The sequence below is a fragment of the Nannospalax galili genome, unplaced genomic scaffold, assembly GCF_000622305.1.
Source record: "Nannospalax galili isolate Female #2095 unplaced genomic scaffold, S.galili_v1.0 scaffold287, whole genome shotgun sequence".
NCBI classification, from domain to species: Eukaryota; Metazoa; Chordata; class Mammalia; order Rodentia; family Spalacidae; genus Nannospalax; species Nannospalax galili.
This window is the reverse complement of record NW_008357493.1, coordinates 331,976-350,237: the sequence shown is the minus strand read 5'-3', so window position 1 is coordinate 350,237 and position 18,262 is coordinate 331,976. Positions and strand designations below refer to the sequence as shown.

The 18,262-nt window shown below is 39.6% G+C and overlaps 1 protein-coding gene across 1 annotated transcript in view; it reads left to right on the top strand.

Annotated features, from left to right (window-relative positions):
* Nalcn (sodium leak channel, non-selective) overlaps window positions 1–18,262 on the top strand; it is a gene marked incomplete in the record, with an annotated part of 412,798 nt that overhangs the window by 328,918 nt on the left and 65,618 nt on the right. The window contains 9 exon segments of the mRNA XM_017794878.1: window positions 5,923–6,024; window positions 6,445–6,514; window positions 10,461–10,552; window positions 10,642–10,764; window positions 13,600–13,656; window positions 14,359–14,479; window positions 14,575–14,706; window positions 15,481–15,648; window positions 17,183–17,287. Of these exon segments, the coding sequence (XP_017650367.1) occupies window positions 5,923–6,024; window positions 6,445–6,514; window positions 10,461–10,552; window positions 10,642–10,764; window positions 13,600–13,656; window positions 14,359–14,479; window positions 14,575–14,706; window positions 15,481–15,648; window positions 17,183–17,287 (970 nt within the window).

Sequence of the window (18,262 nt, the reverse complement as noted above, 5' to 3'; positions counted from 1 at the left end):
TATATATATATATATATTAGGTGGAGTTTCTAAGAAACCAGCCTTCTTGATCTTGCCTTTAAGAAAACATGCAGGGAGGCTGGAGAGATGGCTCAGCAGTTAAGAGCACCTGTTGTTCTTGCAGAGGACTTGAGTTTGGTTCCCAACACCCACATGGTGGCAAACAACCATCCATAACTCCAGTTCCAGGGGATCAGACGCTTTCTTCTGATCTCTGCAGGTATTGCACAGCACAGGTGTACTTACATACATGCAAGCAATACACTCATATTGTAAAAATATAAATAACATTTTTTTAAGAAAGAAAAGATTCATGGAAGACTTTGAAGGCCTCTGCCTTTGCACTCTGTCTTGTATCTTCTCTGAGAAATGGAGACTGTCTCTAAAGACCACAGTGCTTTTTCAATGCCATTAACTTTGCTTATTCTCTGAGCAGCAAATAAATGGACATTTTCTTCCTGAGACTCTTCTCCTTGTATCCTTCTATGAGACAAAAAGCAAACAAAGCCTAATGAAAATTTAAACTAGCAAGTTATAGGTTACCATTCAAGGACATCTATGCCTAACCTAGAAACCTGAGTCATGTGTGAATTCCCTTTGTCAGGTACAATTGCAAAAGTTCTACATTTCTGAGTCCTCCACTGTTTCTGCTGCCAAGAAGTTTCTATAAGATGAGATATGTGGAGATCAGGTCCCAGTGATGGATCGGGTCTCCAGTTGAGAAATTGAAATGAGTTCAGCTTGTACAGTGCTTGCCTCCATATCGATTTCCATGCTCCCCAAACAACTTTCACAGAAAAAATACGGATAAGGTTTTATATACTCTCTACTTGTGAGAATCAACATCTAAAGTTGTTTTTTTTTTTTTTTTTCCAGTACTGTCTCTGGGTCTTGTCTGTTCTAGGTGTGAAGCCTATTAATCTGGAGTGGTAGGAGGTATTTTAATTTGAGATAAAGCTAAGATTATAACTTTCAAAAATTCATACTAACATATTTTATTTGTGACGACTTTCATACTTCATAAACGTAACATGATCAAAAAGAAATTAAAATGTTTGGTCCTTACATCATTTCAAGATTCCTTCATTCAACAAGTATTTAGGAAGTCATACTATGTTATGTATAAGAGCTGGAAAATAACAATGAACAGTTTTAAAGGCAGCCCTTATTCTCTTAGAGCCCTTAGGAACATAGTATACATGCAATACTGAATAACCAACAGGAATGGCCTGGGAGAATCGGGTCTTTTCTGAAAAAGAAGAAACTAGAAAAGGGTACAGTCAGGAATGAGGATAATCAAGGATTTGGAAGCCACCCTGAGCCCTGGCTTCATCTTTTTCTGAAGGGCAATAGGAAGTTGAAGGATTTTGTGTAGATAAAATATTCACTTCTTACTTTATGTCACTCACCAGAACCCATTTATATACTCTATTGTACCTATCAAAACATTACTTGCTATAGTTCATCTTTTGGATTATTATATATGCTTTTATATAATAAAATCGTATCTGCTTTTAAAAATATTAAACTCTAGCCATGCTTTTATATGAGCGTTGGCATATTATATTACAATAAGTAATATCTCAAAAAAAAAAAGCTGACCGTGTTCAATTGATAGAAACTTTTTACTAACACCAATGTTTTCTAAAATAACAAGACATTTTTCCATGACCAGCTAATGTGAGGATGGCTTAAGTGTAAGGCTGTTGGATATATGCAGAAATGTGCTACTGTGGCGTGCTTTCTGCCTGTTCCTCATCCAAGTGGTCAGAGCCAAAGTTTGTTCCTTCCCATGGCTGTGCTCCTACTCCACCTCCCGTCCCGGACTCATCTCCCATCTGAGGGTCTTACCCTGTCCATCAGTTTGGCTACTGTTCTCCTGGTACAATGAAATTAGGAGTTTCCACATACTTTTATATACCGTTAGATGAATTTGTATATCTATAAAAAAGTTTCTTAACCTATATCATTACCTATTTCTTGTGGGACACCATTCAAAGATAGACTATGTAGAAGTTATCAACGATCACACCTAGAATATAATTTTGGTTTTGAGTTTTAATAACATTCCTCTGGAGTACTTGGTAGTGTCAAGGGAAGAGGAAATATTCCTCTGGGAACCTTCAACGAGCTTCCTGTCATATGCAGCACTCCCTGCCTTTACTCACATGTGTATTTTACAATTTGTTAAAGGAATATAGCTCTCCATTTTCAGCTAAGAAAGCATGACATTTACCTACAGAGTTTCTTAGTTCATATATCACAGGCATGCCCAATGGAAAGAATGTGATGTCAGTGCATTTAGTCCTACCATTGGTTCAACATGACATTCATAGATGAAAATGAAGAAGGTTTACTTTGGGTTTTACAGAAGTGTGGGGGAGGCACACTTGGTGGGACCTACTGGTCAGAGAGAGTTAGGGGCAGCAATACACAGGGCCTGAGGTACCAGAGGTGTCCTCCCAAGCCCAGGGTTAGCTTGAGCCCTGTGAGCCTGATTTCATTGTACTGAGATTATGTGGTGACTGAAACACAGGAGAAGGTGAGCAAGTAGTTCTGTTTAAAGTACAAGGAATCTCAGCCATGGTCTCCTCACTGAGCACCAGAAGCCAGCTAGGCCTTTGCTGGCCTCCAAGAGATCTCTGACATCATGGGCTGTAAATTCAACTGGCTGTTAAGGGAGAAATGCTGAATCACTGAGTATTAATTTTGATTTTATCACAATCCAATTAGAAATAATTCTTGCAAGTAGTGGTAATGGACATAGGGAGAAAATGTGTAAAAGGAAATTAAAGGAAATGCTTATCTATTGTAACACATTTAAGCAAAGTTTTCTGATTTCAGGATAGAACTGATCCCAGCCCCCATCCCTGCTCAATGGGTGAATCCCCCATAAAACAGACTGTGATTCACATGCATGATGAAACTAACCTCTTCAGATACAATTTTCTGAATTTCTTAGACTCAGAGGGAAAAAAAATGAGTCAAACGATAAAAATGAGGAACACGAATGAGTTTTCCACCACCCCTTCAGCCATGTTGTTGGGAGAAGAGAGTGAAGGGAGCCACAGTGAAGGGGGACCATGGACCCCATGGAGACTTGCCTGGTCTGTTCAGAGAGGCCACAGCAGATTTTGCAAAGGCCACCAGGAACTGCTTCCTTAACTCAGGTGCTAGAGATCCATTACGCCCTGGAGTCAACAAATGCAGTGTTAGCACTTCTAAGCAAGAATGTCTAACTATTTTCCTGCTTGGGTTGCTGGGCAAATAACCCACAGTCTTACAACAGTCAGCCTCTAGCCAACTGTACTCTTCCTGTTTCCTTCATTGCAAGGTCCCCTACACTCAAAAAGACATGCCGTAATTAAGTTGGATGTTATTTAAAACCCGTAGGTCTTGACTACTTATGGAGTGAGTCTCATGATAAAGGAATAAAAGTTGCAGTAGTGACTGAAGGTCCAGTGTCTGTGGTTCACACAGATTGCTGGGGAATCCAGATATCTATGCCAGAAAAGCAATACTCCAAATAGACTTGTTCAAAATTACTTCATGCTTTTCAGTCTATTTTCCAAAAATCCACTCTAGTTATGTGATATTTTGCTTTACCTTAATGAGCTAACTTGGAAATGAATCTTCTTATGCAGTACCATTCTATAGAGTCCTGGAAATGAACACCGTCTCCATCTACCAGTCCATAAATCCAGTTGTACAGTAAAATGTTGGCTTGGATATTTCCCCAGAGTTGTTCCTGTGGCTTACTGAAGTAACAGTAGAGATCCATTGGTCTTTACTGCTGGTAATGCTTTTATACTCATTGGATTTGAGAGATTTCAAAGATATTCACCAAGATTATCTTCATCTACCTCACAGCAAGTACATCAAGCACTTTAACCAGTGAGCCTTCTTCCCAGACCTATCAAGTCTTCCCCAAGTCTCAGAGATCATTGATGAGAGGGGTTGGAAAGACGGTAAAAACCAGAAGTAGATATCTGCAGCCAATCAGTATTTGCCCAACATGACTGGGCCATTGTACACATGAACTCACAGTGGCTGTGACTGCATGCACAAGACCTACACAGGACCAAGCCAGCAAAAATCCCAACATGGATGGGGGAGGAGCTTATAAAATCCCACCTCTAGCTGGGGAGCTATTGGCAGTGATGGCTATTGTTAGATATCAGTTTTCTTCAAAGATGCAGCCCCTGAAAAGCTACCCATGCCTCCATAGGTGGTCCTACATTCATGCATACACATATACATGGACTCAAGAGATAGGTAAGCAGAGAGAGAGACAGAGAGACAGAGAGAGAGAATGAGCACATCAAGTTGGAAGGAAAAAATGGTTGGGAGGAACAGGAGAAGAACTGGAGGGGTGAGAATGGGAAGCAAACTTGATCATAATGCATTATGCATTCATGTATGAAATTCTCAAACAATTCAAAGGATTTTTAAGAACTTGGGTATATACAAAGTACCATAGGAGCTGTTAAGTATGGTAAGCAAATATACAACTTTCAGAAATCTTAACGATGAAACTGAGAGTGATAATTTAAACTTTTCTAAAACTGCATTTTAAGAAACATCAAAAGTATTCTAGAAGGCCTTAGCTGATGTGTATGCATTAAGGTGCTGAATAAATATGCCATTCCATATCATGAAGTCATTGTATTTGAAGTCTATGAATTATCTTTGAGGTCAGGCTCTTCTAACGTTACCAGTAAGGGGACTGAGACTTGAAATTTCACAAATAGTGACAGTATATGCCTGGCACATTGGTCTTTTGTGTATGGTATATGTATCTATATATAGGTATATATGTAGGAGCATGTGCAGAGACCAGAGAAGCCTGATGGGTAAGGGCAGCAGGTGACCTCCATGATTGCTCTCCACCTTATTCCCTTGAGACAGAGTCCCCAGTGCTGGGTTATCAGCACATGCAGATATTCCTGGCGTTTTCCTAAGGTGCTGACAATCTAAACTCAGGTCCTCAAGCTGACATGCACATCAATCACTTTTACCCACCAAGCCATCTCCCCAGCCCCTGCACACAGGGCTTTTAAGGCCCTCTGTCACTGTCTTTCCACATGACTGCTTCCTTCTAGGAATTCTTGTCATTCCTAATGGAGAAAGCTTTCTGGAGGAGACATTTTATTTTCCCACTAAAATAGTTCACGCCATAGGTGTTGGGTCACCTGTCTTCACTCATTAGCGAATCTAAAATTAACAATAGTTCAGCTATGGTCTAAAGCGAAGATATCTTTTAAAGTCTCATGCTTTTGAGAATACAAAGAAAGGTAACTTCCAGAGTAAGCCATGGACTTTATAGTGAACATTTTTCAGGAACTAATTCTAGGTGGTATTTTTTTTTCTATTTCTAAGTGCACAGCTCAAAGATATTAGGAATATTCACATTGTTGTACATAGCTCAAGATTAGGTTATTGGTCTTTACCACTCATTTCTGCTCCTAAATGTATTTTCCTACTTTCCTAAATTTCTGTCAACCATCTTTAGAACATTCCAGGAGGCCAGCTGGACAAATCTTTCCCTGAAAGCTCATAGACAACTCCTTTGAAAAGTTCCAAACCAACATTTTGACTGCTTGTCATGACTGCTTGTGGGTACACTGGCTTGCTGCTAGCAGAATCCTTATAGGAAGCTTACCCTCCATTTTATTGAGGGTTCGAAGGAAGAGGGCAAGAGACAGGCTTTCTGTGTACTTTCAGCTCTTCCTCATAGCTGTGGAACTTCCGTTTTGTGCGTCTGACGCAGGACCTAAAGGTTATTTTCCTCTACTTGTTACAATTGTATTTTGCTTCATCATTGGTGTTTCCTTAAAATTAATAAGAGCCATGGGCACTGATGTATTATTCATTCCAAGTATACAAATCATGCATTTATCTTGGGTTTCTTTCTTTTCCTAGAGCTTGCACTCGACAGCGCATGCTGAGTGGATCATTCGAGGGGCAGCCAGCAAAGGAAAGGTCAATCCTCAGCGTACAGCATCACATCCGCCAGGAGCGCAGGTAAATACTCCAGGAAGAGGGACTCCAGCAATGCTGTGGAAAGGACTTTGCAGGAAGTGGCTCAGTACAAAGCATCCACCCTGGTTGCCAGGCAAGCATGGTGAGGGCCTGGGTTCTAGCTGCTGGTGGTAGCAATAAAGAAATTCCCAATCTGATTCAAAGATTTAAGAATCTTTACTTCAAAGACTCTTTCCTTGGTGATAACCAAAGTCTTACTTTTAAGATCAGAAAGAAAAAAATATGAAATCTTGTTAGAGGGGATCAAAGACACATACATAGACAGACTATAAGCATTTGCTGTAAAAAAAAAGAAATAAGGCATTTGTGATATATCAGAAAAATTAACTTTCTACCATAATGATTATTTGAATACAAATTTGGTCTTGAGATGTTTTGACTAGTTGACTATGGCTGTTCTAGGTCACTACGGCATGGATCAAATAGCCAGAGGATAAGCAGGGGGAAATCTCTGGAAACTTTGACTCAAGACGTAAGTTCTAAGCAATGCTTTAGATTTTGGAAACTTGATTATGAAAGAGTACTTAAATATTGTTTAGACAATTCTAGTACCTGAGTTTTCCTGTCATCTTTAAATGTTTTCTTACCAGAGGGAATCTGGAAATTCAGAAAATAAATTACATAGCCTGTGGCATTTATTACTACACCAACATCAAAATCACCTGAACAGAGTAACTCTTAAGTTTTTAAGAACTTGGAGGACACAGGTTCCTCTAGTTATCTTTTAGAACCATCTGTCTCCCAGAACTGTGCCAACTGAATCTATGGATCTCTGTTGTGCCCTCAGCCTGTGCAGATGGAGTTGTCCTGGTCCTCTCCTTGTGGGGATGGAAATGTCCCTGAAACCGTTTCTCCTACAGTGTCTCCAGGGCAGGCCACACCCTTAATTTATTCAAAATAGTTTCTTCAGCTTTATTGAGGAAGTACAAATTCAAGTTAAGTTGGACCCTTAATCCTCACAGATCATCTAGTCTTTTCATCCCTAGTTCACATTCATTCAAGACCTTTCCAAGGTCCTGTTTCCAGTTGGTGGGTACATGGCTTGCAGAGCTTTGATATGTTAATTCCCAAGTTTACCCACATTCATTATCTTTTGGGGTCAAGTACCAAACTGAAGTAACCAAGGAGATGCCCCATCATCAGACCCAAGAGCTCATTGGTTTGCTAGGGTTAATTAAGTCATTAGTTCGTATTACATCCATTAATAAAAGTTGTTCCTACAAAAGCCAAGTACCAAAAAAAAAAAAAAATGACCATTAACTACAAAAATCTAGATAGCCCATGCAGAGACACACCTTGGTTAAAAAGAATAATGCAAAAGTGATGCATCCATATTATTTGACTGAAATTAAGTCCATTTAAAAAGCTTGCTATAGAAATGGTACACCTAAACAACTTTGAAAACTTATCAAGTTCCAAATATTCTAAAATCAAGATTTAGTGTGTATAAATTCAGGGCTTTAAAACTTAGAAAATTAGGGCTCAGAAAATGGATTAGTGGGTAAGAATGCTTACTATGCAAGCATGATCTGAGTTCAGATCCCCAGCTCCCCACATAAAAAGTCAGGGATGGCCATTCACATCTGTCATCTCCGCACTGGTGGGGAGCAGAGACAGGAGGATCACTAGGACTTGTGGGTTGCCTACTTAACTGAAAACTAGTAAGTTCCAAGTTCAGTGAGCGACTCCGTCTCAAGGGAATAAGGCAGAGTGTTACAAAGAGACACTCAACATCCTCCTCTGGCCGCTATATACACTCACACACAACATGTACCCACACATGAATAACATACACACACACACACACACACACACACACACACAGAAATTAAGAAATAATATTTTTCTGGAAGAATTCTCCTGTAAAGATCATATAGAATTTCCTAAGAATTTTTTTACACTTAAACTGTGGGCCCTCCATATGTTTACTTACTGACTTAACTATTTACTAAATGTTAATATATGCTGGATCCTGTCCTAAGTGATAAGGTATAGTGGTAATATTCCAAAGTTTACATCCTAGTAAAAGAAACAGATGATCAGCAAGTAAATAGAAATGGCATTGCTGAGAGTGAATTCTTCTTATTGCTACTGGGGAGAAACAGCACCCCCTAGAGGGTTCTTAGTTCTATTCATAAAAGAATTTAAGAATGAATTCAAACAGTACCTTTAGGACGATTTTATTAGAATTTAAAGAAAAAATCTAAAGGGCAGGCAAGCTGTAAATCTCAGCAGCTGCCTTGAGGAGGAGAATGGAGAGGAGAAGTTAAAAAGCCATGAGGTCATACAGGTTTAGCACTTCCATGGAGGTCAGACATGTAATGGATGAGCAACCACATGTAGTGGATGGAAGCTTTAGAGAAAAAGAAAAGAAATACAAGGTGCTGGGGCATCCCAAAGCATTAGAGAAAGTGTACTTAGAAAAGGGATAAGAAGAAGAAAGGGAGAGATTGCACTTTTCTGAATTCTTCTGAAGATAGACTTCTGAAGTCCTACAGAAACCTGCATGTCTATGGCCAGGTCCAGAAGCACTGCAGGATTCCAGGCAGGAAAAGTTCACTATCTCATTAACACACTGGCTATTCCACCCATTTATTTAGCATGACTTAGGTGAACCTACCTTCCTAAGGGTGTTCTATGACCAGATGATTGACAAGTAAAACTGCAAAGGTGGATCTTCCAACATATAGTCTAGAGATTTTATAGAATTGACCAGTAAATGTTATAGGGCTTTTTTTGCTACTCTAACCTTCTTTTCCACTACCTCTGTTGCTATAAGAAAATTGCTTTGTTCTGTAAAGTAAAATAAAATAGGGTAAGGAAATCAAAGGTGGAGATTCAGAGGCAGGTAATTTAAGATACAAAAGCATGTGTAGACTCTTGTATATTAGCCCAAAGAACTAAATAAAGTGAAGAAGAGAGCCATGTGAGGAATCCAGAGGCCACTATTTAGACTACCCATGGCTTCCCCATGCTAAGATTACCATCTAAGAGTGAGGTTCATGTGACAATATAAACCTCAACTTGAACCTGGTCAGTTGGCTGGGAAAGCAGTCGTGAATGTTCAGGATCAAGAATGGCACTCAGAAAGGAGAGTTAGCTAAATAAAGTGCTCGGTGTATATGTGCCTGTACCATTGAAACTGTTGGGTTTTGTCCACATAGACAGCCCTTATTAAGTGTCACGGGGAAGTTGAGAACTAGAAGCTTGTGGTGGGAATACCTGATACCAGCATTACCCAATGATGTGTTTCTAACCTGTGCAGGGCTCTGTTCCTGCCATGGTTTTTTATGTGTGTTTTGTCTTGTTTTGTTTTTTTTTAAAATATCCACAGCTCTGTCTGATTGACTAGCTTATTACTGATATGGAATTGTGATCACATCCAGCACATGGGCTGTACATTTATTATTCCAGAGTTGGGCACATCATGTGGTGAAAATTTCTAGTGGTAAATTCAAAGGCAACACTCTTTAGAGGACTTTGTTTTGAGTGATCCAGTATAAATGTACAGTCTACTTAAGAATCAAATTAGAACATGACTCTGAAAGCATGTATTGAAACATTCTCAACAGTCTTGTGTAGCCCAGGCTGATCTAGAACTCACTATGTAATCAAGGGTTTCCTTGAACTTCCGATCTCCTGCCTTCCCTTACTGAGAGCTGGAATTTCAGGCATATATTACCAAGCCCAGCTTACACAGTTTTAGGCATCAAACCAAGGGTTTTTTGAATGCTAGGCAAGTACTGTACCAACTAAGTCACAACCTTAGCCCTACTTTGTTTATAATTAGAGTACTATGCATCCTCTAAAACACTCGTTTGGGTTTAGTTTTTAATCTTTCTCTCCATCACTAAACTATCAGCCCCACAAGAAAGATATGCTGTCTTAGCTTTTCCTTTTGCTATGTCCCCAACAGTATGATACATCATAAAATTTCTCTAAATATATGACAAGTATTTTATATTTTAAATATTTTATTTTATTTGTTATTTTTATTTTGTGTGTATGTATGTATTGCCTGCGTGTAGGTAAGTGCACTCATGTCGTGCAATGGCCACAGAGGATAGAAGAGGCTGTCGGATCCCCTGGAACTGGAGTTAAGGACAGTTGTTAGCTGTCATGTGGGTGCTGGGATTTGAACCCGGATCTTCTGCAAGAACAACAAGTGTTCTTAATCGCTGAGCCATCTCTCCAGCCCTGCATTTTATATTTTAAAGGAGAAAAAATGCCATTGTCAAGATGCTTATGACCAATAAACTATATGCATATAGATGTTATATATATTAAGATATATCTATTGTATTATGTATGTTATAGTTTGCACATATAAACAGAAATACTTATTTTAATTTTTAAAAATAGCATTAGGCCTTTGAAAACATTCCATTGTAACATGCTTCCTTTTATTTTATTTCTAGCATTCCAATACAGTGAGATACAGAAATGCACAAAGAGAAGACAGTGAAATAAAGATGATTCAGGAGAAAAAGGAGCAAGCAGAGATGAAAAGGTACAGGGCATGGCTGTGTTCCCTGGCTCTCATTTTGGAATGGTTCTTTCCCCTGGCCTTGCTCTTATCCCAGAAATGTCCCCTTGAAGGAAAGTTCAGGAAGAGGAGCTGAGAGAGAACCATCCATACTTCGACAAGCCGCTGTTCATCGTGGGGCGGGAGCACAGATTCAGAAACTTTTGCCGGGTGGTGGTTCGTGCACGCTTCAATGCGTAAGTACACTCTGCTTCTACAAGTGCTTGGCCCCAAGTCCTGTGAACAGCAGGGAGGTTGTCATAGGAGGAGCGAGGACTGTGCAGCCTTAATGGGGTCACCAAATAATATGTGGATTAATTAATCATGCTGCTTCTCTTTACTGAGCATCTGACCAGGTGGAAAGCAAATGGTGACAGTGGTCAGTATTTATAGAAAACTCCCATTGATAAAGCATCTAACAGCTATGTATAATAGCACATTCAACAGCTGCTTAATACATGTATGTCACTACTAAGTCTCTATTTCACTCTGAAAGTCATTAAATAAGGGGAAAGGAAACAGCATGGGGAAGGTCATTTTTTACACCTTCTGCCAGATCATACTTTTTGATCAAAACACACTCTACCTGATTAATTCTAGAATAAATAGAAAAAGTTAACTACTGCTTCTATTACCGAAACAGAAGAAACAAAAACCCAATGGCCACTGTTTCTACCTTGCCAGGATAGAAGAAATGGATGAGAGGACTGGGTAAACCAAAGGCATGCTGTATTTGTGGAGACCTAAGCCAAGTTTGATAGACAACGAATGGATAAATGGGATTTTGTTGAGTATGAATTTAAGTACATGTACTGAAGATATCAACAGTCCTGGGGTTGGGCTGGAGAGAAAACTTAGTGGATAAAGTAGTAGCAGCCAAAGCCTGAGGCCCTCAGTTTGATTCACAGCACCATGTAAAAAGCTGGGCATACTGGCATAGGTGCGTGTAATCCCAACTCTAGGGAGGTGGAGACAGGCAGATTCCTGGGGCTTACTGACCAGCCGTCTTCAACTAATCAGTGAGCTTCGGGTCCCAGCAGAAGATTCTTCCTCAAAACTAAAGTCTTCTGAGGAATGACACACCAGAGGCTGACCTCTGGTTTCCACATACACAAACACACATGTGCACTCACACACACAAACATGCATACATACAAATGCATACATGCAGGAGTCTTGGGAAAGTATAAAACTTTCTACCTCTTCCTTATATGCTTGGGCTTCCCATGATGCCCACATTCAGATTAATGGATGGCCTTTGTTAATAATTAGCGGCAAACAATATCACTATCTATTGAATGAATGCTCAGTTGTTTCTACCTAAAAATACCCATATGTGGAAGTCCTAGTTTCCAGTACTTCAAAATGTGACCATGTTTGTAGACAGGAACTTTAAAGAGGTATTAAATAAAATGAGGTCCTTAAAATGGTGTTAATTCAATATCTCACTTTCTTGTAAGAGGTTTCAACATAAGCTCACACAGAAGAAGCCCTGTGTGAAGACATGTAGGGTAAAGCAGACTCTCTACAAGGCAAGGAGAGAAATCTGGAATAGATCCTACCATCACAGGTCTCAGAGGACCCAACACTACTGACATCTCCATCTTGAACTTCCAGCCCCTAGAACCACATGAGAACAATATTCCCTTGTAATTATACCTCTAGGTATAATTACAGCATCTCTAGAAAACCACTGGGCACTGTCCCACCATCGCAGGGCTAAGAAGACCTCAGGGACCATGTGGTATCATGTATACTCTCCTTTGAGAGTTAATGTTGAGAGTCAACTTGGTAGGATTTAGAGTCACCATGGAAACAAATCTCTGGGCATGTCTGTGAGTTTCTAGATTAGGCTAACTGAAATGGGAAGATCCACTGTAACTATGGGTAGTACCATTCTGTGAGCAGAGTCCCAGTCTAAATAAAAAGGAGACAGCAAGCTGAACACTAGCATCCATCATTCTACGCTTCCTGACTGTGGGTGCAATGTGACCAACTACCTCAAGCTCCCACTGCCATACCTTCCCTGCTGTGATGGACTATATGCTTGAACTGTGAGCCACAATAAACCCTTCTTTAAGTTGAGTTTGTCAGTGTTTTGTTTCAGAAGAATACTAATTTTGAGTCAGAAGCAAATAAGCTCCCCTCTAACCAAGGAGAACATTTAGGTCCGTGGATGTTGAAGGTTTTGCCCAAGAACCCCAACTAGAGTGTGACTTTCTCCTTACCACCAGTCTATTGTTCCTTCTGCAATTCTAGAAAAATCTTCACCATTTAAAGTACCTGAGTAATAATCATTAAAAATACCCCTGAGATTCTGCAAAGTGGAGGAAGATAGTGGCAGTTTAGATGTTGATTTGTTCAGTGCCCAAGTGGGATTTTCATCTTGAATTACCCTGTTGGCTGCCTACATGTTAACATCTAATTACTAATTCTTCACTTCATTTAGTATGGTGTAATTCTCCTTTTGTCAGCAACACAGCTGAATAGGCTGATGAAGACCTTGTAATTGGAAACATACACACAAAGACTGCTGGGGCCTCACTGACAACCACTCACAGGCTTCCTAAAAGTAAACCTTAAAGCTGCCTCCTATGAAATACTATAAAAATTATTCCACAGGTCCACAGGGAAATGGAGGGTGAAGAATTCTCTTTAATTGATGGAGTATCTAACTAAATAATTATGAAAAGCATCCTAGACTAGTAGCACATGCATTTTAAACAAGTGTTTTAAAACAGAAGTCGAGATTTTACTTTGTAATAAGCCATGACAGAATGAGTCACAAATCCAAAGCCATGTGTTTTTAGGATTCTAAAACTTTAATAATCACAAATTGCAAACTGTTTTGATTTTTCTTTTGTCCAGTGTTCTCTGGCTTCTGCAGTGATGTAGAGTTCCAATATATCATAATGGGTATTTTACAGAAGACATAAAAAGTTTTAGGTAGAGAGGTGTTTGTGATTACCATGCTACTGAGTTTTAACTTGCTCACTGTGTTGACAAATTTCATATGCTGTTCTTACTTACAGATCGAAAACAGACCCTGTCACAGGAGCTGTGAAAAATACAAAATACCATCAACTTTAGTAAGCATCACAAGCTCTGCCTTCCATGTGCATTTGAACTTTGCATGTGCTATTTTCTGCTTCATAAAAATGTAATATTTCAGGTTGGCGTGATGGCTCAGTGGGTAAGAGTGTTGCACAAGCAAAAGACCTGAGTTTGAATCCTCAGTACCCATATAATAAAGCCAGGGATGGTCCTGAGAGCTTGTCGCCCAGTCATCCTAAACAAAACAGTGAGCTTCCAGTTCAGTGAGAGACCCTACCTCAAGGGACTAAAGCAGAGGGATAGAGGAAGACACCAGATGTCCTTCTTTGAGCTCCTTCATACACACATATGCACACACACACACACACACACATACCCATGTGCCACAAACACACATGACATACATTATATACATACATATATATTTCATATATATGTATATATACATATATATGAAATAGATCATCAAGCAAGGCATTGTGGCACATGACTTTGGCCCCAGCCCTCATGAGGCAGAGGCAAGCAGACCTCTATGAGTTCCAGGTCAGCCTTATCTACATAAAGAGTTCCAGGCTATCCAGAGCTACACAGTAAGACCCTTTGTCAAAAAGAAAAATACACCACCAGCAGCAACAAAAAACCACCAGCCATGTTGACAGTCACCAAAGCCATCATCGTTTATTCTTGGCAGCTGGATGAAGCATTTGCTCAGCTCACTTCTGCTTGTTCTTTGGCAGTGATTTGCTGGGACTGGTCACTTACCTGGACTGGGTCATGATCATCGTCACCATTTGCTCTTGCATTTCCATGATGTTTGAATCCCCCTTCCGGAGAGTCATGCACGCACCTACTTTGCAGGTACTTCTGTGGAACCTCAGCCCCCAGCTGAGTAGTAAATACAGACCTGAAATTCCACCACTTATCATGACCAAACTACCCTTTGCCTGTTTCAGATCGCTGAGTATGTGTTTGTGATATTCATGAGCATTGAGCTTAATCTGAAGATTATGGCAGATGGCTTATTTTTCACTCCAACTGCTGTCATCAGGGACTTTGGTGGAGTAATGGACATATTTATCTATCTTGTAAGTCTTTGATTATTAAATGCAAAATGTGATGATTTTGTATAAATTCCCTCATCCCTTGGTACAAGAGTAAACTATCTGAAGTCTAGCTGTCATAATTGAATTATCAAATAAATCATAGGCAAGTCCATTACATGCAAGTAAGAGACATGAATGTGAAATCTAAACAAATAATCTAAATAAAAGCATTAAAATATCGACAGATATATTGTCGAAACATATAAATCACACTCCTATGTGTGAGTGAGACATATTAATAAGGTCTAAAACAACCAAGGTAGTTTGTATCCCACAGTTCTTATGGTTCCTATAATACAAAAATGCTGTGTCAAGTAACTCATGGTATTAGTTAATGAGCCCCTCGTTATCAGATCTCTCCTAATTCTAATGTACATAACACCTGGCTGTAGCAGATGCCCATTCAAGTGTTCAGTTCTATTAAACTTGGGAACTACAGAAATGGAGTCAGAAATTTCATTTTCCCACCTACCCAAGAAGGCATGAAATCAATGCAGGCAAAGGGAGAATTGTGTTGAGTAACAGACTGCATGTTGCTGATCATTAATAAAGCAGTGGCTTTTCTGTGGAGGCCTCTGACAGGCATGGGTTAGACTCACTGTTTAAAGTTAACAGATCGCATGCACACCCACGATGTCTGTGCCACACAGCGCATGGCGCCCCTGCGGAATGAAAAGTAATGTCCACCTTAACTCTCAGAAAATGTGGACAGCAGAAGAGACATAGAATTCAAGAGATTTTTTTTTTCTCCTCCAGGTGAGCTTGATATTTCTATGCTGGATGCCTCAAAATGTGCCTGCCGAATCAGGAGCTCAGCTTCTGATGGTTCTTCGGTGCCTAAGACCTCTGCGGATATTCAAACTGGTGCCCCAGATGAGGAAAGTTGTTCGAGAACTTTTCAGCGGCTTCAAGGAAATTTTTTTGGTACGTGGGAGCTGTCTTTTGAGTCTAGTTCATTCTCCTGCCATGTAGCTGATAAAGTGAGTCTATAGTTTTGTTCATTGTCCAAGGATTAGAAAGGAGACAGGGAAACATACTCAGAAACTTCACCTACTGATACTCTGGCTTATTTTAACCGAATAAACATTCTTAGCTGAGGAGAAGCACTCTGGAAAATACAATAAATGTCCTAACCAGGTAGGAATCACACTGTCATTCCTCACCTGACCTGAATTTCTACTCTGGGTTTTACTTTCTTCATATAGAAAATAAGGGTAAGCAGATTCAATACTATCTGCTTCACAAATTAGATTAGGAATGAACACGTTTGGATTCGGTATATCCCCTCGAGTATACAGAATAGAATTCATCTCTATAGTTTTATGTTGTTATCAAAACAAAAATGCAACACCTAAGTAAATCTTCCTTTGAACAACTCAGTAAACAACACACAATAATTACAAATGTGATACAGGGGAAACGGCATTTTCTAAAAACAAAGCTGGAGATAAAACAAGTTGTATGAGGCTCATCGCTGACAGTGTGCTTGAAGGACCTCTGCCTTCCCGAAGAGTGGTCACATGATTCTCTTTTTATTATGAACGAGTTCTGCTTGTGCACAAAGAACAGGGAATGTTTTGCAGAAGCTTGTTTGTGACTTGCTTTCTAGCAAAACTGGTGCTAGATCAGCTGTAGTTTCAGGTGATATGAAGGCATTTAAATGATAGATTGTGATGTTACCAGAGATGTATAGTTGCTGATACTTTAAAAAGTGTTTTTAAAGGGCATTTGCTTTTCACAAAGCCATAAAACTGGCTTTTTCACATGGTTTCATGAGAAGGAAGACAGAGAGTTACCAAACCAGACAGTTCATACACCAAAATCTTTTGACCACTGATAGGGTTTTTTCTCAGCTCTTTCTTCTACAGTGCTGAGCTGTGGCCTACTTAAGACGTTCATTTAGTTATTCACCCAGTACAGTTTAATGGTTACTTGGATTTTGCCCTTTGCCTCTTTTCTCTGCTTTGACAAAAGTAGCAGCCAGCAGAGGGAGCCCGAGATAATTAATAGATTTGCCTGTGAGGCTTGAATTATTCCAAGTCCCCAGTGCACAGCACGTTCCCCTATCACTCAGGCCTGTGTTCACAGGAAAGCTGTGCCATGGTCTCCCTAATTTATTCTCTGCTAATAAAGATGTGAATCCATTTTGGAAAAGCTGAGTACAATAGAAGTATTTAAACATTTCCCTTTGTTCTTTTAAATACAGTATTGATTCCAAAATCGTATAAAAATACCTTATCCCATTTTTTTTGCATGAAAGTCATATTATTTTCTTTCTCAAATTCAAAGTGTGTTGTTAATATTCTCCTTTTGCCATTTCCCCATGGTGGGGAACTTAAAAGATGTTCTTAAAAATAAATTTTATACAATATGATTTAGGAGGTCCCATTGATATCCCTGTTTAAACCTAGTATTCAACTTTAACAAAGAGATTTACTATTTTCTCAATTTCTTTCAGGTCTCCATTCTCTTGCTGACACTAATGCTTGTTTTTGCCAGCTTTGGAGTTCAGCTCTTTGCTGGAAAGCTAGCCAAGTGCAATGACCCCTACATTATCAGAAGGGTAAGATGTTCCTGTCCTTTGGAATTAAAACTCAGATCATTTGCCATTCCTTGGAAAGTATGTACATCGGTGGGTGCCAAGAAGCCCCTTATAAACCTCCTAGAGTCCTTTTCCCACAAACACCTTTTCCCCATAAAAACGCACTGTCTCTTCTTACTAGTGAAGGTTTGAGAGGGTAAAAGCACATCTCATTCTCTCTACTGCCCCCTCCTGTTCCAATGCAAATCCACTGCTGACACTACACATAGCACTAAGACTTAAGATGTTTATAGTTAAGAGCATCAGAAATGTTCCTTTAAAGTGATCATGCCTCTCTTGCCATACAAGACTCACCAGCAAATAAACTCACCCCACCTTTAAAAAAAAACAAAATGGAGAGGCCAAGTTTGTTTCTCACAGCCTCTTTTACTCCTTTCCCACTCTTGGCATGCTCCCCATGAGAAAGTCAGTGCTTACATACATACTCATTTATAATTATCCAGAGTTAGCCCCTTTATGACAGCCCTCAAGGTCTCTAACAAACAACTGAATGTGTATGCCCTCACTATAGCATCTCTCTCTCTAGTCAGTGCCAGCAAGTGGAGGTTTGTTGTAATTGCCTGTATCCTGATAATATAACATGACATAGCTCTTCTCCGGATGACCACTGGGGTACTGGGGTTCTTTTGGTCTGGTGTATTCATTTTTAAGTAGGTCTTTGGTGTCTTCACTCATAAGAAAAGAATATAAACTCTATCACAAGGGAGTGTGGACTTATATCATTTCAACCATATTCCCAAGGAAAGAGCACAGCCTTACCATGCAGGTAGGAAAGCTGGGAAATGTAGCTTTGTGGTACTCTGACAAAAATATTTAGCTCACCTCTGCTCTACTATCCTATGTCCCATTCTCTTGGGATTCTTTTCCATGTTACAAGTGGATTAATAAAGTAAACCAAGTATTGCTGGTGTGTAAATTAGCAGAACTATTTTCTCT